The sequence below is a fragment of the Myotis nattereri genome (assembly GCF_964212035.1).
Source record: "Myotis nattereri genome assembly, chromosome: 10".
NCBI classification, from domain to species: domain Eukaryota; kingdom Metazoa; phylum Chordata; class Mammalia; order Chiroptera; family Vespertilionidae; genus Myotis; species Myotis nattereri.
Window position 1 is genome coordinate 72,678,815 of NC_138085.1, and position 21,580 is coordinate 72,700,394.

The window sequence follows — 21,580 nt, forward strand, 5'->3', positions numbered from 1 at the left end:
GGTGTCACCAGCCCGACATGATGTCACTAGCAGCACAGTCTTGGCCTGTCTCTATAGCCATATCTTAAAATGAATCTTAATTTATTGCCATTATTTGACCATTCATCAGCTGTTGTCCTTGGAGCCTAGGAGACAGGAGGGTTTATTTGGAAAGGGAGCCCACTAAGTGCCAGGCCCAGAGCCAGGCGTGGGACCCCAAAGACAAGAGAGACAAGGCCCCTACCCTCAGGGAATTCGGGATGTTGTGGAGGAGAGGGGGGAGCACACGGGTAACCATGTAGCAATGCTTAAGAGACGGAGCTGGGAAAGGCATGCGGTTCCTCAAGAGGGGCAGGAGCGAGGGCATGAGGGTGACAATCAGAGCTTGTCACCTGGTCCCATCTTGGGCACCCCATCTGTGTCCGCTTGTGCTGGGAGCTTGGCCACCGTGGCCTCAGTTCTCACAGTCACCCCATGTGCTGAAATTTAGGGAAGATTTGAGCAGGGGCTTGACAGAGGAGCAGAATTGCTCCCGGTGGAGAAAGGGGTCATGCGGGGCAAAGACTACCATGTGGACATCACGGAATGACCAGCCACGCCTCATGTTGGGGAATGACCTACAGTGAGGCTCCAGGTCTCTGCCAGCCTGGCTAGACTGGGCTTTACAGGTGAAACCAGGGTTGACATTGGTGTTCCCAGGTAGCAGGGACCTCAGGCTAGGCACTAAAGAGCACTTCCCTTGCCTAAGTGCACGATCAGGGCTTTGGGACTTTTCTCCCACAGTCAGGGACACTTTGAACAAATTTGCATGCTACCTTCAAAGAGCCTCTAATTTCCAGAGTCAAATAAAACCGCCTCAGTGCAAACCCCTGCATTTGTATTCAAAGCTGACGGCCAGCCTGTGACTTGTCTGAAAGATTGAACATTTCCCCAATCAATTGAATCCCAACCTGGATTAGGAGAGAGTTATTTTACCCTGGGAAGGACAGAGACAGTTCGGTCAGACCTGTTGTGTTTAGAACACGTTTTTTGCTGTATGTCCTTGGGCCACTTCCCTCATGTGTGGCCTGTTCCTCTGGTAGTGTGACCGTCTCATGGGCAGGTGACAAAGATTCTTTGCTTGACCAAACGTTAATCAAAGTCATGAGCTTGCTCCTGGGCCCATCTATGTATTTTCTGATAAAATCCTGTTTTAGCAAGAACCCTGCAAAGTCAGTTTAACCAGAACCATCCACCCTCCATATCTGATCACCCCCTTTCCCCAACACTCCCTCAGGGGATGGCTAATCACCCTGGCCTGCTGTCAGGTTAGCAGGAATCCTGTTGCGTCAGTTTAGCCAGAATCCCCCTTACATCTGACGTTCCCTCTTAGTAATTTCCCACCCACTGGCCTCACCCTGCTATTCGGCTGTAAATGACCATTGCCCAGGCTGGGTTTGGAACTGAGCTCCTATAGCCCTGCAGGGACTGAGGTCTGGTTTTCCCTGTTGCAATATTGCTTTTATCGCTTTAACTACTGTCTGGTTCTGGTTTTCCTTTGACACAGGACTGGGTGTCCAGTTGCCTGTCTCTCCCAACAGGGTGGGCATTGCAGGGCGGCCATCTGAGGCTGTGGCTGGGAAGAAAAGCAAGGGCCGTGGGAGGAGGAGGGCAGGGTGAGTCCTGGATGTGTCCTGGGAGACACTGGGGCAATGAAACCAGGCCTGACAGGACCTAGCTAGGGAAGGGAATGTGGATGGTCTCTATTGGTCCTGAGGTGGCAGATATTGTTTACCAGCTCTTTCTGGTGGATTTTATGGCTTGTTTCTATGGTGACTAAAGATGATTAGATCAGGAGTCACCTGCTCCTTGTAGCTTCAGGCCCTCATATGGTCAATCTCAAAACTTCCCTCTTTGCCTTTCTTTCTTTTGTTAATCCTTACATGAGGATATTTTTCCCATTGCTTTTCAGAGAGAATGGAAGGGAGGAAAAAAGGGATGGAGGGGAAGAGAGAGAGAGGGAGAAAGAGAGAGAGAGAGAGAGAGAGAGAGAGAGAGAGAGAGAGAGAGAGATGTGAGAGAGACACATCGATTGGTTGCCTCCCTCACCTGACCCCAGCAGAGATGGAACCCACAACCCAGGTACATGCCCCTGACTGGGAATCGAACTCTACGACCTTTGGTGGGAGGGTGGACACTCTAACCACTGAGCAACACTGGCCAGGGCTGCCTTTCTTTCTTAACTTCAGTGCTGATCATTAGCCTTGGGGTGGGTCACTGGATCTTGAAAGCTGGTGTTGGGCTTGGTCCTCTGGGAGCAGGATCAAGTTGGATCCAGATAAAGCATGGACTCCTGCTTAAATTTGATTTCCGATGAGCAGTGAAACATTGTTTTAGTGTTAAGTGTATCTTCAATATCGTTTGGGCATATGCCTATACTAAAAATGATATCTCATTTACCTAAAACTCAGAATTAATCAAGCCCCCCTGTAGTTCATTTGCTCCGGCCGACAGCCCCGCCGGCCTGGCACCCGGCTCAGCGCCCTCGCTCAGAGAAGGTGAACCATGATGTCAGCTGCACTGAATTGACGCGTCTCAGGCAAATATCTTCCGTTCAATATGCTGTCCCGCAGGCTCACGGTAGCTTTTTCCTCTGATTCTGTGATGTCTCTAAGTTGACACCAGTCCCCTTGGAGGTGAGTCTCACACTTGGGATCCAGTGTTTCACACCCTTCTGGCTCGAGGTGAGGGATGGGGCCGCTGTAGGAGGTTCTGAGGCTGGTGGGGTTGACGCCCTCCCCTCTTGCACACGGTTTCAGGGTGTTATTCTCAGCTCCCATGCAGCGCAGACATGGATCCCCCGAGGGAACATGATCACATCCAACCTCTGGCTTTTCACATTCGACAGCCTTGTCCCAGAAAGGAGGTGGCTTGCTCAGCTCAGGAGTGACTTGTGAATGGTATTATTTATTTATTTGGGTTCCATTTTTATTAATTTAGCTTACCCTGGATAGTAATTAAAACAACTGGCTGGCCCTATAAATGCTTAATCACATTAACAATAATGCAACTTGCCTGGCTGGCATGGCTCAGTGGTTGAGTATCATCAATCCATGAACCAGGAGGTCACCGGTTCAATTTCCAGTCAGGGCACATGCCCAGGTTATGGGCTTGATCCCCAATAGGGGATGTGCAGGAGGCAACTGATTGATGATTCTCTCTCATTATTGATGTTTCTATCTCTCTCTCCCTCTCCCTTTTTCGCTCTGAAATAAAAAATAAAAAAAAGAATGACGTACTGACATATGCTCCAACCTAGATGAGACATGAAAACATGCTAAATGAGAGAAGCCAGCCACAAAGAACCACTTTTCATGTGATTACATTTATATGAACTGTTCAGAATATACTAAACTATGGAGAAAGTAGATGAGTGGTCGCTCAATCTGGGAGGTGTTGAGGACTAGGGTGTGAGTAATTATGAATACTATGTTTCTTTTTGTGGGGGAGACATAATATTCTAAAGTTAAATTGTGGTGATGGCTGTACAACCCTGTGAATATACTAAAACCACTGAACCATTTTATCATATGCGAATTGTATCTTAATAAAAGTATCAACAAAAATTCAATACAAGGAGCACAGGAGGAAAATGGGCCATGAATATAACCAGGTAATCCATGGAAAAGAAAATACCTCATTCAACTTTACTCGTAAGGAAAATAAAAGTTAAAAGTACAATAAATTCCATTTTCACCTACTCAGTTGGGAAATTTTAAACAAAGTACGAGCATGTGGTGTCGGCCAGGCTGTAGGGAAACACGCTGTGGCCAGTGGTGGAAATCAAGACAGTACAACCTCCGGGGAGGGCAATTTAGCAACACCTACCAAAATCACACGTGCACACCCTCTGCCCCAGCATGGAGTGCCATTGCCTCTGTTTTGTTTGCCTCTAGACTTGTTTCATGTGAGATAATGAGGCATTAAGTATTTAAACTCTGATTATATTCGGTTTTCTGGTATATGAGACTAAAATGGATCATAACTAATCATCCCAGCAGTCCCACACCCTATTCTATAGGTTTCCCCATGTGTTTGTTGTAGCATCATTATGTCCATCAAAAGGAAAGGAGTTACAGAGATGGTGGTGCCTCCACATACCCACATGGGGAACACGGGGGGGGGGGGGGGGCGGGGTGCTTTACAAAGGATGCTCATTATGTGCTGATGAAAAGTGACCTCCAAGATAACTTAAGTGTCCTGTGTGGGAAATGCTACCACTTGTTTAAAATTAAAAAAAAAACTACTTTAAAATATACAGATAGTGTCTGGAAAGACATGTAGAAACTGATAATGCTTCTGTAGCTGGGATCTGGGTGGTGGAGGGCTGGGGGTGAGTCTTACTTTTCACCACATACTCTTTTTGTACGTTTGGGCCATGCGTCCCCTTACCTGTTTAAATGGTAAAGAGTAAAGGATGCACTGTCAGGGAGATGGTGTACCCGGCAAACGGGACCCTTCCTTTACTCTCACAACTACTGGAATCGAGAGCTGCTTCCAGACATGCAGCTTCCCCAGAACCTGGAAGCTGGATATTAACTTGCTGTGTGCCTTTAGGTTGGCCACTTTCCTTCTCTGAACCTCAGCCGGACCACCTGACAACCTAAGGGCCTTGCGGATGGATCCCAGGCTCTTCTCCCGCAGGGCCACCGATATGAGATTCACTTCACAGCCGCTAGATGGCGTGCTGCCTGTGCTGCTAAAGGAGAGGCACTGTGGCTGGAGCCATCCAGCTTTTATTTTAAAATTAATTTTATTTATTGATTTTGAGAGAGAGAGAGAGAGAGAGAGAGAGAGAGAGAGAGAGAGAGAGAGAGAAAGATCAATTTGTTGTTCCACTTACTTATGCATTCATTGGTTGCTTCTTGTATGTGCCCTGACCTGAGATGGAACCTGCAACCTTGGGGTATTGGCCAGGGGCCCACCTATCTTTTAAAAACGGAGTCTCCTGGTCTGAGCAGCACCGTGGCAGTTGGCAAGAACAAGTGCAGAAGAGGGAGCCAAGAAGAAAGTGGTTGGTATGATGTGAAGGCACCAGCCATGTTCAACATAAGAAACAGTGGGAAAACCCACTGAGAACTTAAGAAACCGAAAGTGCTTCTGATGGTCTCAAGGGTCGTGTTTTTGAAGTGGGCCTCGCTGACCCGCAGAACCATGAAGGTGCATTTAGAAAACTCAAGCTGATTGCTGAGGAAGTTCAGGGCGCAATCTGCCTGGTTCATTTCCATGGCGTGGATCTTACCAGTGACCAAATGTGCTCCACGGTCAAAAATGGCAGACCGTGATTGAAGCTCATGTCCACGCCAAGACGCCTGGTGGTCATTTGTTTTGTCGATTCTGTGTTGGTTTCACTAAAAAACACAGCAATCCCGTTCAGAAGACCTCTTATGCCCAGCATCAACAGGCCCGCCACATCCGGAAGAAGATGATGAAAATCATGGCCCGAGAGGTGCAGACAAATGACTTGAGAGAAGCGGCCAGTAAACGGATTCTAAGCGGATTCCAGACGCACCGAAAATACACAGAGGAGGCGCCAACCTATTATCCGCCCCATCACGTCCTTGTTAGAAAAGTCAAACTGCGGAAGAAGCCCGCGTTCGAATTGGGAGAACTCATGCAGCGTCACGGGGAAGGTCGCAGTTCTGGGAAAGCTACTGGGGATGAGACGGGTGTGAAAGTAGCAATAGCTGGTGGATCTGAGCCCCAGGCCAAGAATTATTTTAAAATTCAGACTTTTAATGGTGACATATAAAAAAAACAATCCTGTTTGTGAAAAATAACCTTGAGTCACCTGAGGGAATTTTAACTTAAAACAAAAACATGGCCACTGTAGGGTAAATGATTCAAAAAAGTAGAAAAAAAATAAAAAAGAGAGAGCTCAGAGCTCAGCTCCTCTGGGCTCAAATGGTGGAGGATGCAGTCAGGTGTCCTCTAGCAGGATGGCAGGGTGGGCAGGCTTAAGAGGTTGGTGGGACCCCAGGCCTGGTGAGAGGTTTGTCTCTCTGTCAGTTCTGGGATGCCTTGTCTGGGCAGAGAGCCTTGAAAAGCATGGGATGTAGAATCAGGGTGGGCTGCTCTGTTGGCGTCTCTATTTCCCATCTGTGAAATGGGTATAACAGTCACAGCTGCCTTATAGGGTTGACTTGGCAAATGAATTATATGTAGTTCTTTCAGCAGTCTGTGTCCTTGACACATTAAAGAGCCAGTAAGTGTAGCTGCCATATGTACGAAGAGTGGAGAAACTTCCTCTTCAGAGGACACCTTCTCCTGGGATTGATATCCCTGGCACAGAGCCCAGACAGGAGGCCTGAGGGCTTCTTGGAGGAAGCTGTTCCCCGGGTTGAGGCCGTAGAATTCCAAGCTATTTTGGAGATGGAGCTAATCACTGCTGAGCTCAGGAGGTATGCCGTAGCCATCTGATGTAGACGGTTCCCAGATTTTACTTTTTATGGGGACATGGGAGGAAAGCGCTGCGTATCTTTGCTTAAAAGTGGTTCTGTTTAAATATTATAAAATGTAAACTCTATGGAATAAGAAGGGAGGATGGCCTTTTTAAGAAGTTTTGGCCAAAGCCAGCATTTGAAGCTGCTGGAAATCAGCAGGGCTATTAATGTGTAATTTTTAGCGACTCTGAGCAAAATGACCTTTTCTCCACAGCGGAGATGGGCTTCAGGGGGTGGGGCTGGCCAGCCACTGTGTGGGCAGGACAGTCTTCTCCTGCGTGAAAAATGGCCCCGTGGGAGGGGCATCAGGCACCTCCGTGTGCTATTTCCCAGCTGAGTGGCTCCCCAAGCCTGGAGCAGGGGCACCCTCTTTTCCCCCACAGAGGGCTGCTTGCTCCCCACAAGCAGCTGTGCCTTCCAGAAGTGGCTCCTTTTTGATTCCACCCAGGGGGCCTCCCAGCTTGCTTTAGCCCTGGGAGAGTGGAGTGGAAACGGCCTTTCTCTTCTCCAAAGTAGAGACCCGTCGACCTTTGCTTGATGTCTGTGCAGCAACACCCCGTGGGGCCTGGTGTTTGCTTGTTACATCTGTACACCTTGAGACAGATCTGGCTGCGTGTGACACTGGTGACTCCGTGCTTACAGCTGTTCTGGGTTGGGCTTGGCAGAAGATGACTAGAAGCACTGGTGGCTTCCCCACTGACCCTATTGTTAGGAGGTATAGGGAGCTTATACCCCCAGCCCAGCCACCAGGACACACTGAGGTGTGGGTGGGTGGGGTGTGTTCAGCTCACCTGGATGGGCCATGTTCAGTGCCTCTGCTCCTTGTGTTTTATAAACAGCTTTTATTTTTGGAGATAACATTGACATATAATAAAAGGGTGATATGCAAATGGACCCTAACAGCAGAACGATTGGGAATGACTGGTCACTATGACACACACTGACCACCAGAAGGCAGATGCTCAATGCAGGAGCTGCCCCCTGGTGGTCAGTGCGCTCCCACAGGGGGAGCTCTGCTCAGCCACAAGCCAGGCTGATGGCTGCCAGCACAGTGGTGGTAGTGGGAGCCTCTCCTGCCTCCTCAGCAGCGCTAAGGATGTCCGACTGCAGCTTAGGCCTGCTCCCTGCTGGCAAGTGGACATCCCCCAAGGGCTCCCGGGCTACCAGAGGGATGTCTGACTGCCAGCTTAGGCCTGATCCCTCAGGGAGCGGGCCTAAGCCAGCAGGTGGACATCCCCTGAGGGGTCCCAGACTGCGAGAGGGCACAGGCCGGGCTGAGGGACCCCCCCCCACCCCCAGTGCACAAATTTTTGTGCACCGGGCCTCTAGTTGACATATAATAAATCACATGTATTTAAAATGTGGAATTTGATACATTTCTGTGTATGTATGTACCTATGAAACTGTCAGCATAGTCATGCTGGTGGAAGTCCCTATCACCCCAAACCTTCCCTGTACCTTTTTGAACACCCCTCCTGCCACCCCCTCTCCCTCCTCTGTCACCAGGGACTGCTCTCTGTCCCTCTGGGCCAGTTTACACTTTCCTCAGCTTCATATGCATGGGCTCCCCCAGCACATCCTTTCTCTCACCTCTTTCACTCAGCGTGGTGACTTGGGACTCATCCACGCTGCACAGGTCACCGGTTCATTCCTCCGTGTTGCTGAGTAGGAGGTCGCCTTGGCATGGACACACTCAGTTGGTTTATCCATTTACCTGCTGCTGGATGCTTGGCGGGCTTCCAGTGTTTGGCTGTTACAAGCTCTGAAATTGTGCTGCTTCTGAAACAAAGCACTGAGCTCATGGTTCCTCAAGCCCCTCCAGCGCTGACAGTTGCTGCCTGTGTCTGCATTGCTGGCCCTCCGTGCCCCGCCCCACCCCGCTGTGCTCATGGTGACCCTGGGGGCTGATGGCAGAGGCTGGGCCTGGTCAGGACCTGGGTGCTTTGGGCACCGCACTGCCCAGGACTCACTCTGGCCCCGGGAGGAAGTCCTTGCTGCTCATCAGGCCAGTGGACTTCAGTTAGGGGGTTTGGAATTAGCAAGGATGACCTGACTGGCCCATGAGTTCCGGCAGTGCTCGTCCAGGCTCCGCCGAGCGCCCCAGGGTGGGTGTCTGCCTGAGCACGGGCCTCATGCCCTGCTGGTGGGCAGAGAGCTGACCCTGCGTTTCATAGGCCCCAGGGCCCTGGCAGGTGGGGTGGAGCTGGTTCTGCACCTCCTCTCCCTCCCTGCCTCCCAGCAGCCTCAGCTGTGCCCTACTTAGCCCCCGGGAGGGGTCTGCCCATCTGTTCACCACGATGGGCTGGAGGGGGCGGGGTGCAGCAGGCTCATACTGCGTCTCTGGTGCCAGATCTGGAAGATTAATCGCAGATCGCTCAGGTCTCGGGAATAGTGAGGTGGCTTCCCTACCGCCTGATGTTATCACACCAACCTGCTGCTCCCTCCTGGGGTCGGGAAGGACTGTGCTCAGGGTTGCCCTGTCTTCCAGAGGCCACCTAAGCAAGCAGCTGGTGCCCCAATTGCCTGGGCGGGGACCCTGGGAAGGTGAGAACATGGTGGCAGCGAGCCAGGGGGTGTGTGACCAGCGTGGAAGGCGAACACACAAACTTGGGGTCCAAGCCTGGTTCTGCCACTTCCTGGCTGGATGACGTTGGGCAAGTGATGGGACCCCCTGAAGCCATTTCCTCACCAGGCGATGGAGACAGCTGTTCTGCATCCCCAGGCTGTGCGTGGGCTCTGGTCACACACCTAGCCCAGCTCCTGGCTGAATAAATACTCTTCGCTCCACTTACTTCAGCACCCACTGACCTAGGGGCCCCGGATGTCCGCAGTTTCCTGTGGCAGGTCTCAATTCCTGGGGCCATTCTGAGTGCCCAGTGGCTGCCTCCCACCTCCTCCCCCCAGGGGCAGACCAGTTGCCTGAGAGAGGGGCTGAGGCTGAACTGGGAAGGTGATGAGAAGGGCAGTGCTCAGCTCAGGAGCTGGGGCTGGGCAGAGCTGAGCTAAAGGAGGAAGCCCAAAGGAGGTGGTGGGGGAGGGCGTGAAGGCTGAGCCAGGCCGGGCAACACCTGTTCGCAGGAAGTGCAGATTCCCAGCCCAGGTCACTGGCTTCCTGGCAGACTAGCACGTGGTGGCCTGGAGCCCAGCCACCTGGGAGCCGGGATGAAACAGACAAGTTTAGAGCACAGATAAAAGGCAGTGGGAAGGAGCTGGTCCCAGGGACAGTTCACCCAGAACACGCCGGAGTGCATGTCGCCCTGCATGAAGTGTCCTCTGTTTGGGCCTTTTCTCTTTGATATTTTCATCAAAGGCTTGAATAATGGCACAGAGAGCTGGATGATCGAATCTGAGGGTGATGTGAGCTGGGAGAGAGCGGGACAGATTTAATAGTGGATCCGGCTTTGGCACCTGGAGCATCATCCAAAGTCTGGAGCCAACCAGATGAGCTCTAGTGGCAGGAAGTCAACGACATGCTGCACGGACATTAAACAGAGAAACTGCCAGCGTCAGTGCGGGAGAGGCCTGGCTCCAAAGGCACATGAAAGGCACAGACTTTTTCTCTGACCCTGAAATTTGCTACCAGCATGCACAGTCAAGGACAAAGAGACGCCCTCAGCCCTCCCTGGCCCGGATAAACAAGCAGGCGATCAGAGAGAGGAGGGAGGGTCTGTCGTCGGGAGGTGTCAGCCCGGGCGAAGAATGCTGTGGTTCCCCACTCCCCCAGCCCAGCCAGGCTCCCGGAATCACTCATAGAAACGACAAGACGGGGACAGGGCCTCTTCCTCCTAGGCTAGATGACTGCTTGGGAGATGAACTTGCTGCCCACCCTCTGCCCGTGGGAACAAGGGTGGGGAGCACTGGGGAGAGGAGCAGGGTCACTGCCCGCACGCCCACTGTCTGGAATGGCCAAGATGTGTGGTGTCCTCTGGGCCAAGTGGACACTGGCAGGTGGCTGGGCCACTGTTAGGTTTTTATAGCAAGTGGGCTGGCTGTGGGGCTAGAGAGGAAGCTGGGGGAGGTGAACCCCAAGGGCTGGAGCTCTGGGGACGTGGATCACCCCTCTGTGGGACGGGGCAGTGAGGATGTTCCTGTGGGGGATCTGCAAACCCCACAGGGGACCCTGGAGAGGCAGCACTCGGAGTCGGGCCACAGGAGGGCTTCCATTGGCTTTTAGTCCCTCTTCACCTCCGTGGAGCGGCCAGAAATAAAAGGTGGGTGGAAGGATGTCTATTCTGGGAGCAGGGAGAATATTAGCATTCGGATGGACTTGAGATTAAAGTTTTGAACCAGACTTCCTTTTACCCGAGAGTGACCACAAAGCTTTGAAATGGGCCCCAGCTGTTATTTAACGGACAAGAGCGGGAGACTCAACAAAGCCCACGAAGGGAGGACAAACAAAGCCATTTCTTCCTTGTGGCCCATCGGGTTCAGCTAGTGCGATAATCCTGCTGCAGGAGCTCATGGGCGACGGGCCTTCAGCTGTCAGAAGGGAAAACCATCTGGCTCTCTCACTTCCCCTCTCTTGTGACAAGAGGTCCCGAGGAAAGGAGTTCCAGGGGCCATTCAGAGTCACAGGGACAAGTAAGCTCTCTGTCTCCTGCTGCCGTTCCTGCTGTCCCAGGCGTCTCGCACAGGCCTGGTGGCCAGTTAGAGTCGAGCAGTGTTTCCTCCCTGCGCTTTCTTTTCGGAGAGGAAGGTCTTTCCCCGCAGCCCCAGCAGACTTCCCTGAAGGACCCATTCACCAGAACAGGGCACCCTCATTCCTAGTCCAGTCCCTGGGAAGATGCCCGCCCGAGGTCATCATAATTAGCTTTGTCCCTGGAACTGGGGCTGGGAGAAGGTGAGCGAGCACCTGAGCAGTGTCAGCTTTTTGCCATCAAGGCAGAAGGGCACAGGCATGGCTCTTGACTGGGTCACCAATAGAGTCTGCCGCGGTGTGGCACATGACAAACTCCATGGGGTGTGGGTGGGCTGCACGCTCAGGGTGAGGTGGTTGCCCATATGCCAGATGCACTCTTAGGCTGCATTAATAGGAGAACAGAATCCAGGGCTGGCTGGACCATACATGGTGTATCAAGCTCTGAACCGGCTTTGGGGGTAAACTGGAGCTCTTCCAGAGAAGGGAACCAGGCTGCACTGTCACGGGAGGTGGGGCTGAAAGAATACCTTGGAGAAGACTGGGAGGCACCTGTCCAGAGGGGAGACATCTTGAATCCACAATAGAGGGAATTACTGCATGTGGCCCCAGAGGGCACAGCCAGAGCAGGAAAGCAGTTCTTGTCTCAAGAGAAGGAAGACACTCATGGTTATTAGAGCTGCTGCTCAATGAATGAAGGGGCTGCATCAGAGAGCCAGGCTCCTGTAAATCAAGACTGACCTTTTAGGGAAGCTGCTGAGCCCATTCTTGCTTTTTTTTTTGGAGGGGGGGGGGGGCGGGGGCACAGGCTGAGCTAGATGCACTCCAGGCATGGATATACAGCGGAAAGTGCCCGAGCTCTAGCAGCTCTCACAGCCCCTGGCTACCTCAGTCGTGGGATGCTGTTGGGCTTGGGGGCAATGCGGAGCCTGTAGAAAGAGCTAGATGGTCCTACCTATGGGAGTGGGAGGATCTGGGTGGAACAGGATTTCTCAGAGGGTCCTGGCTGGGGACTTGCCACTCAATAGCTGTGTGACCTTGGGCGAGTCATTTAACCTCTCTGAGTCTCACTTTTCTCATCTACCAACACGAGGGTAACGGCACCTGTCCTGTAGCGTGGTTGTGAGGTTTATTAAGTCTAAGGTGCACAGCAGATGCCCAATGACAGCCTTAGCTTTAAGTCTCTGGCGTTCCCTTTACCTTAGGAGAGAAGCTGGCATTACTGGTACAGTACCCCCCAGGCAGCCAAACGTCTCCTTAGAGCTTTTTCTGGTCTGGAACGAGGGCAGAATGGGAGTTCTAACTACAATGGTGAGAGCAGGGCACAATACAGCAGCACCCCTGGCTTCCCAGGTTGGACCTGTGCCAATTAGAAAGTGCCTCTCCAATCCCAGTGCTGGGGCCAGCACAGGCCCAGAATCCACTCCGATCTCGTAGTCGGACCAGAGTATTTCGTAGTCAGGGATGACCTGGTCACATGCTCCCTCTTCAGGGAACAAGACCTGCGGAAGAGTGTTGATCCTGGGAGGTGGCGTGGGTCAGAGACTTGACCTTTCCCCTGGGAACCTTCAGCCCCTCCCGCTGAAGGGCAGAGGTTGCTGGCTGGACACTGCCGCCCTTGGTCCAAAGCCCGGGGGTCCCGCAGTGCTGAACAGGGGCACGTGGTGAAGTGGGCACGGCATTCATAGCTCCTTGTTTCCTTTTGCTCATGGGTTCTGTGAGCCGTGTCCACCTGGGGGCTCTCCAACCGTGGGATCCAGCTTGGCAAGCTGCGTGGGGCACTCGCTGGCCAAGAGTTACTGGGCTGGGCTCCCAAGGAAGTGCCCGGTGGCCTGGTCAGCGCTCAGAAACAGAGGTGACTGTGGGACAGTCCCTGCTCTCAGGACCTGGGTTTCCCGAGCTTTAGTGCTGAAAATGGGGGTGTTAATCCTCACCTACATCCCCAGGTTGTCCCATGATGACAGGAGAGACCCAAGTGAGAGAGCTTTGTGAATGGCAAATGCCATTAGTATGGACTCTTGGGGAGTTCCGGACCAGAAAGGTCCTGGGGGTCAGTTCCACCACAGCCCCTGCCTGAGCGGTGGCACCGCTCACAAGGCCCTTCCCTGCAGCTGGGAGGCTGAGGGGCAGAGATGTGAGTCTCCCCATGTTTGTCCCGACCTCGATGTGGGAAATTTCCAGCCTGAGAATGACTCAACTCCAGAGATTAGCAGCTTTCATCTGAAATCAGAGTCAGAGAAGGCTGGGCCCCGCTGCGTGTGTGTGTGTGTGTGTGTGTGTGAGTGTGTGTGTGTGTGTGTGTGGAGGGAAAGTTAGGCTATCTGGATACTAATCCCGGCTGCACCATTATCTTGCTTCATGACCTTGAGCATCTCACTTCCTCTCTGTAAACAACAATCCCTTCCCTTGAAAAACAGGAGCTGGGCCAATGGCCTAGAGGAGGGTGTGCATGTGTTTCTTTGCGGGCTTTGCCAAAGGTGATGGCAGTGCCTCAGGCTGTCGTCCTAGCATCACCGCCACCCGGGCAAGGGGAGGGCACCGTGCCCCCTATAGACTGGGTTGTTCAGGGGCCTCTTGGAAAATGGAGTCTGAACGGCTTTGGGAGAGAGAGGGGGCGCCAGCTTCTCAGTGGAGGCGGTGACGTGTGCCCTGGGTTGGGGAGGCCAGCACGGTCCCCGTGGGAGAGTGCTCTTTCCTCTCGCAAGAAGTCCCTTCCTGGTCCCCGGTCCCCGGCTTCCTAAGATGAGCTGTGGGATGCTGTTGGGCTTGAGGCAATGCTGAGCCTGTAGAAAGAGGCTAGATTGGCCCCATGCATGGGAGTGGGAGGATCTCGGTGGAACAGGGTTTCTTAGCTGCATCAGAATCTGTCATTTTGGAAGGGTGACAGGTTACAGCCTCTCCATTCACCAATGTCCTGAATAAGGAATGACGTGTCCTCAACAGCTAGCTCTGTGACTTCTGCCAAACCCGTGCTGATGACATGGGCCGGCCTGGGGACAGGACAGTGCGGCGGGTGAGAGCAAATGCTTCAGGGCCATTGGGATGGGCTCACAGCCCAGCTCCGCCACCAGCCCACGGTCCGATCCTGGCTCTGAGCCTTGGTTCGAGCGGACACGTAATTGAGAATAAAACATGTATTTGGTAATGTCATGGCCTTCAGTTATAGAAGGGCTTCTACACTGAACTTTTTTTTTTTTAGAATTTATCGAGGGGGAGGATCAGCCTTCTCTCTTCATCAGACAATGAGATTTTGATAGGTCAGCATTTCCCAAGACGTGCTCTATGGAACACGAGAGGCCACACAAACAGAGGGTCTGGCGTTGGGCATGAGTGTGGGTACGGCTGGGGGAAGCAGAGGGAGCAGCTGTGTTTGCTGCAGGGCTTCTCAGAGCCTTTATAAGCGAAGATGCCTTGTGAAGCTCCACGCATGAGTGGCAGGTACAGTGTCTCCCCAGCTTCTTTTGACCGAGGAACCCTTTCCCACAGGCACACCATGGGACACGTCTGGGGAAGAGCTGCTGTTGTAGGTCTCTTTCTCTCTTGGCTCCAGGACGCTTCTGTCTCCATCTGATGCTCACACAGTCACCACAGCAGCTGGGATCTTGGTATATTCATGTCCCCCCTCCCCCCCGCGCCCTCCACCTTCTGCGGTGCTGGTTTCTAGTTTTGCATTGCTGTGCATGCATTTTGTAGTGCAGGATGCCTCAGATACTATGTGTAAGCGAGGAGGGTGGGATGGCATCACTTGGCGATACAGAGCCCACGGTAGGACCATGGGCAATTCCGAATCTTCAGGGGCTAGGCAGGGGCTGGCATGCAGTTCACCGCTGCCACAATTCTGATCACCCCCTGGAAGACCGAGATGAATGCAGCCCTTCCGGGACCCCTTCGAGCTCTGATTATTTTGTCCTGGGTGACGAAGAAAGGGGGGCAGCCTTAGCCAGTTTGGCTCAGTGGGTACAGGGTCAACCCTGGACTGAAGGGTCCCGGGTTTGATCCGGTCAAGGGCACATACATTGGTTGCAGGCTTGATCCTTGGCCCTGGTCGGGAAGCATGTGCAGAGGCAACCACTCGATGTGTCTCTCTCACATCGATGTTTCTCTCTCTCTGTCTCTCCCTCTCCCTTGTGCCATCTCTAAAAATCAACGGAAAAATATCCTCAGGTGAGGATTAACAAAAAAGAAAAGAAGACAGGAGGGCAAGTGTCAGCATGTTTGTGTCCTGCAAGAACTGCTAAAGAGAGTAAAAGCAACCTTGTACTGGCCACAGCTGACCTCAAAAATGACATCATCTCTGCTGTCATTGCGCTGAGAAAGACAGGCAATTGGTCCAGGGAGCCCTGGCGTTTGATGGGGTGCTCTTAGGTGCGGGTGAGCCACCAGAAGCTGTGGGCACCCTGAGGGCCACAGGTCAATGAGAAGCACGTCCCAGGAGCCTGCTGGCAGCTGCACAGAGCAGCCGGGACCACTGTCACATTGCCTGCCTCCTGGAGGGGGTGTGTGCTAGTGGAGGTGCAGGAGCCACCACTGCTTCCGTAGATCCCTGAACCCCCAATAAATAGGCCTCTCTTTCTATCTTTCAGTTGATTTATATGGGTGGAGACTGGAGCAAGTGCCCCTACCCCACTCCCTGTATTTCAATCTGCAGGGAGCCCTAGTCGGGAGAGAGTAGGTAGTGACCAGCATTTCATCACATGAACTAGAATGGAAAGGCTGTAGTAAGGATTAAGTATTACTTCATGAAAGAGAGAGAGATGGACAGGCATGCAGGTAGGTTTGGGGTTGCCGTAGAAAAGGCATTACTCTGGGTTGCACTCAGAGACATCTCAAAGCCACTGGCCAGCTGATTCCGGGGGCTGGCACCAGCTGCATCTGTCCTGGGCTCTGGGGTTCAGTCCCAGGCCACGTTGTCCCTCCAGAGAAAAATGTACCCTGAAGAAAGGTGCTTGCGGCGCGTCTCCCTGTGAGAGAGACATTTTTGTGCCCATCAGGCCACTGAGCCTGGAAGGCCCTGCTGGAAGAAGGGCACCCCCACTCCTGGCTGACGGAGGCTGCCATTGTCAGCTGCAGTGTGTGTGTGTCCATCAGACTCCGAAGGCTCCTGAGAAGGCGGAGCGCTGGACTTGGAATCCCCGGTTCTGGTTCCAAGCCTGGGCCCCCCCACTCATTGCTGTGTGACTCAGGGAGAGTGACTTGCCCTCTCTGGGCCTCAGTTTACTCATGTTCCAGGGGGAGAATTGAAGCAGGTGATTTCTTTTCTAAGGTCTCGTCTTATAGCTGTTGCTGGTGAAACAGAAAACCCGGACCTGGGAGGAAATCACAAAAGGGAAGCCAGTATTGTCCCCAGCCTTCTCCCTAAGGCCCGTGGACGCAAAGGGTCTAGTCAGCCCGAGGTGCATCAGCGAGTGTGTCTGTAGACCTTGGCGGGGCCAGAGTGTGCACAGAGGTGTGTGTGCGGGTCAGCAGATGGCCCAGCCCTGGCCGCTCTCAGGGTATATGATGACAGAGGCAGCCGAGCCTGAACCTGGTCTCCATGGGCAGTATTTATTAGACGCCATTCTCAGTGTGAAGACAGATAGGCAGCAGGGTCTAAAGGGAGGCCGTGGCAGCCGCAGCCTTTGGGGTCCGGGGGCTGCCCGGGGTGGGGGTGTGGGCGTGGGGCATGTCACCCACACATATTGCATATTCTGTGGCAGTGTGCCCAGGCATAAGGCATTGGGGAAGCAGAAAGGCTGCCCGCAGTGGGAGGGGGGAGGGAAGCAATGCTGGCCGTCCAGTTCCCCGGGAAAGACCCAGCAGAGACTGGGAGCCTGGAGACCGAGCAGTCCGCCCAGGGCCATTCAGCCTCCTTCCCCACCATCTCCCTGCAACTTTGGTTGTGGCTCCCTCAGGACTGACGGGACAGGACCCCTCGAGGGCAGGGTCACACACAAGACAGAGGCAGCCGGCACCGCTCCCCACCTCAACATAAACACAGAGGGCACCCCGGCTCCTGGGCCCTGCTCTCCTTGGCACGTGGGCGGCCAGCTCCTCCCGCTGAGACAGGACTCACACACAGGCCAGGCCAGACTTCTTCCCTCCCAGGGGTTCCCAGAGGCTGATCACCCCGAGGTCCCCACTCCAGCTTTTCTGAAGGCCAGCGTGGGCCTTGCTGAGCGTGTCCAAGAGCTGGGACATGGGAACAGCATGCGAGGGCAGCACGGAGGGAGGAGAAGCCTCTCACCCACCCTTTGATGCTGTCCTGAGTCAGGCGCCAGCTCCAGTTGTGGGTCCCCGCAGGGAGCCTGGTTCCCACCTCCGTCTCTGCTCTCCCTTTGGGTTTCTGGGTGGCAGGTGACATAGGCCGTTGGCACACCAACTCCACGCCCCCCACCTGGGAGGGGCGTGCCTTGCTGCAGCCTTAGCTTATCTCTAGCCACCCGGGACACAGGCACCAACACCGGCTGTGGGGTCAGGGATGAAGTCAGCAGGATATGCCTGCCAGCTCTCTAGCCCCAGCACTGGCTCAGACCTGAGGTCTGGGACTGTTTTAGGCCCCGTTGCCCACACAGTGCCAGGGCACAGGGCAGGAGCTTTGCGTTCAGGAGCGGGCAGAGGCATGGGAAGGAAAGAGCACTCCTCCTGGGAACAAGCGGCCTGGGTTCTGGTCCCCCTGTGCCTTTTGCTGTACGTGTCACCTTGGACAAGTCACACCCCCTGTTTGGGCCTCACTGCCATCGGTAAAATGTGGATGAGCATCCCTGCCCTGGTGACCTAGCTGGAGTGCTGGGACACTCAGACGATGAGGAGTCAGGATGTGGTTTCCCAGGCGACAACTCATTCCACAGACGCCGCAGTTGGTCATGGTGAGCAGTGGCCGGATGGCCAGCAGGATGTTTTCTGGTCCATCAAGGGGAGTGTAGGTCGGAAGGCTGCATTCCCTCTGCCCCTCTGGGAATGTGACTGAAGGCCACTTGGCTCTCACCTGCCAGCGGGACCACCCTGGCCACGGGCTCTCCCCTCCCTTCTCTGCCCCTCACTTCTCTGCCGGCCCCTGTAGGGGGCCTGGCCTGGCTTCTGTCCACCTGCCCTCCGGGGTCTAGCTTTAGGGACTGCTGGGTTTCCACTTTCTCCATAACTGCAAAGCCATGCAAAACAACACGGAAGGTCGTGGGAGGTTCGGAGACATAACTGGGGATGAGGAAGGGGAGCAGACTGCGTGGGGGTGACCTGGACAAAGACACCCTGGCTTTTGGAGCCCAGGGAAGGTGGGAGACCTGGCAGGACAGAGGTATAAATAGAGATGCAAACGTACACGGAACACGAAGTCCCCTCCGGATTGGGGGAGGGGGGGCAGTCTGGGTACCAGCAGGGCCTCTGAGAACTGGGGGGCTCCTTAGATTTCCAAAGGGACGGGAGGCTCCCAGCTTCTGCCTTCCCTCCCTGCTACCCTCCACCCCCTCGCCCCCCAAGTTTCACATTTCTCGGAATTTGCAGGGCGCAGATAGGGGCTCCAGGGTCCTCAGAGCCCCAGCTCCTGCTGGCTGGTGCGAGCAGGCACAGTCGGAGATGGGGGGGAGGGGGCTGGGGAGGGTGGAGAGGGGTGGGGCGTCCCCCAGGGGCTGAGGGCGGCTGGGGGCGGCCCCCTCGCCCACCCCCACTGCTCCTCGGGGCAGGAGCCCCACCACCCGGCCCACCCGCCCAGCTGCTCCAGGCCCCGCGGGCGCGGGCGGGGCGGGGCGGGGCGTTCACACGGAGCTCCTGCGCTTCATGAGGCCCCGGAAGGTGGACAGGCTGTGCAGGCCGGTGGACACGGAGCTGATGGCCGAGCGCTGGGCCCCGCTGCAAAGGCAGCGGTGCGAGGGCGTGTCGCTGTAGCGGCCGCCCCCTCCCGGCGAGGAGTGGCTCTGCTCCACGCACGTGTCGGACGTGGAGAGGTCCCGCGGGATGATCATGGGGATGGAGTACTGCAGCTTCTCGCGGCTCTTGTACCAGAGGCAGGAGCACATGGACTGGAAGTGCAGCACCTCGGCGTACACGTTGCGGAAGCCGCCGCCGCCGCCCGCCGCCCCCGCCGCCGTGGAGGAGGCGGTGTCCGTGGTGTGCACGCTGCCGCCCGCGCCCCCGCCGCCCCCGCCGCCGCCGCCCACGCCGCCCAGGCTCCCGCCCGCCTGCCCGTTGCGCGTGAGCAGCGCGCGGTGCTCGGCGTCGCGCTTCTCGTCCTCGGCGTTCATGGTCATGAAGCGCAGCACCACGAGGTTGAGGAAGGCGCCGATGACCGTGAGGCCCGTGAGGATGTAGACGAAGCTGAAGGCCACGTACTGCGGCTGCGTCTGCAGCGCCTGGTCCTTCTGCAGCGCCACGTAGTCGCCGAAGCCGATGGTGGTGAGCGTGATGAAGCAGTAGTAGTAGGCCTGGAAGAAGGTCCAGTGCTCGTAGTAGGAGAAGGCGGCCGCGCCGATGCACAGCGTGCTGACGCACGAGAAGAAGCCGATGAGCACCATGTTGGCCATGGACACGTCGGCGCGCCGCATGCCCAGGCCCCGCTTGGCGCGGTGCAGCAGGAACTTCACGAAGGTGTTGATGCGCTCGCCCAGGCTCTGGAACATGACCAGCGTGAGCGGGATGCCCAGCAGCGCGTAGAACATGCAGAACACCTTGCCGCCATCCGTGCTGGGCGCTGCGTGGCCATAGCCTGGGGGGGGGGGGGAGGCGGGGCGGGGGGAGAGGGAGGAGAGAAACAGTGGAAGAGGAGAGAAAGCAAGCTCTATGGGGCTGTGGATGCCAGACACCTGCCCCTTGCCTCCTGCCCCCTGCCCCCCCCCCCCCCTTGCCCTGCCTACACCTGCCCCACCTTGGAGAGGCCAGCAGTGAAGGAAGCTTCCCTCTGAGCCAACCATCAAATGGAGTTCTGCCTGGAGCCCTCGGGGGACAGGATCCTGGCTGGATCCTGAATACCTAGGCCCCAGCTCTGGCCCTGTTACTAGTGGCTGGGTGACCGTGGGCAAATGACTCCCACTGTCTGAACACGTTCCCTCATTAGTCAAATGAAATCTACGGGTCCTGGCTCTGCTTCCTTCGCTGGGCTAAGATATACATTACTTTATTAATGAAATTATTATAATAAAAACAATGCTGGCAGGCTTTCCAATTTTTCCTCCTTTCAAAGCCTTATAGACACTTAACCAAATGTTGCTTCTTCCATGCAGTTGTTCTGGATTCTTCCCAGCTGAAGGTGACCTCTACTTTGAGTGGCACAAAAGGTTCAGCTCAGAACGCCAGGGCCAATGTTACCAGCACCCCCTGACCTGTCCCCCAGGGTCACCAACTACACAGATACAGGTAAACGCTAGCTTAGGGTGTAGGGTAGGCACTGCAGGACTTGTCATGTTCCTCTCTAGTTCATGCCCAGGGGATATGCCCACAGCACCTTCGATGAGGCAGGGCAGGATACTGCGTGCTTTGGTGTATGATCTGAATTCAAATCTTTATTCTCCCATGGACTGTGTGTGTGATTTTAAACCTCTCTGAGCCTTAGTTTCCCTATCTGTAAAATGGGGCTAATACACAGGGTTTTTGGGGGTGAAATAAGTGAGAAAATGTGTTTAATGCCCTTAGCCTAGAGCAGGGGTGGGCAAACTTTTTGACTCGAGGGCCACAATGGGTTCTTAAACTGGACCGGAGGGCCGGAACAAAAGCATGGATGGAGTGTTTGTGTGAACTAATATAAATTCAAAGTAAACATCATTACATAAAAGGGTATGGTCTTTTTTTTTTTTTTTTTTTTTTTTAGTTTTATTCATTTCAAACAGGCCTGATCCGGCCCGCGGGCCATAGTTTGCCCACGGCTGGCCTAGAGCCTAGTATGTATCAAGTGCTCAAGAAGAGCTCACTATGATGAGTAATGAATGAAGTGTCAGGCTGCCCTCACCTTCCACCTGGGCTAGGGGTCAGCTCAGGTCCAATAAAGTAGGCATCTGTCAGCCCAAGACCATTTGAGTCTTCAAGCTCAGGGAGGTCTGGGGACAGCTGCTTGGGGCACGTGAGGCTGTGAGCTACCCTTAGAGTGGGGTCCCCTGCCTCCCTGACCCCGGCATCTAGCTGGGGACTGTGTCACCCGTTGCCAGGGGCCTGGACAGCTGAGCTGGTGCGCCACCATGCCTGGCCTGTCCAGGTCGCAGCAGAGTGAGAACAGATTGTGCCCGCCAGCTTGGCCATGGCAGCCAGATCACAACTCACCTCGACAGCTGGGCAGGCCCCGCGCCAGCGTGGCTTCTCACCCTGTCCTTCCCTGTCCAGCAGGCCAGTACCACACAGGGTGTGGGGGAGGGCATGACACTGTGGATGGGCTGGATCGGGGTTGGGTAGTGTGGGCCCCAGCCGTAGCATGACCACCTGGTGGCTGTGTGACGGTGGGCAAATCCACCCCCTCTCTGGACCTCTCTTACCTTCCTGCACTCTGGGGTTTGAGCTACAGCTGCTAATCCCTGCCCTGGCCGCCTGG

The 21,580-nt window shown here is 54.8% G+C and overlaps 1 protein-coding gene and 1 pseudogene across 2 annotated transcripts in view; one reads left to right on the forward strand and one right to left on the reverse strand.

The window, feature by feature from the left end:
• Positions 1-4,697: 4,697 nt before the first annotated feature.
• LOC308525926 (small ribosomal subunit protein eS1-like) lies at positions 4,698-5,770 on the forward strand (annotated as a pseudogene). Its single transcript has 2 exons — positions 4,698-4,702; positions 4,980-5,770. The product of its transcript is annotated as a small ribosomal subunit protein eS1-like (transcript).
• Positions 5,771-18,824: 13,054 nt separating this feature from the next.
• KCNK3 (potassium two pore domain channel subfamily K member 3) overlaps positions 18,825-21,580 on the reverse strand; it is a gene marked incomplete at both ends in the record, with an annotated part of 34,328 nt that continues 31,572 nt past the window's right edge. The window contains one exon of the mRNA XM_081101012.1: positions 18,825-19,771. Within this exon, the coding sequence (XP_080957138.1) occupies positions 18,825-19,771 (947 nt within the window). The remainder of the gene's footprint in view (positions 19,772-21,580) is intronic.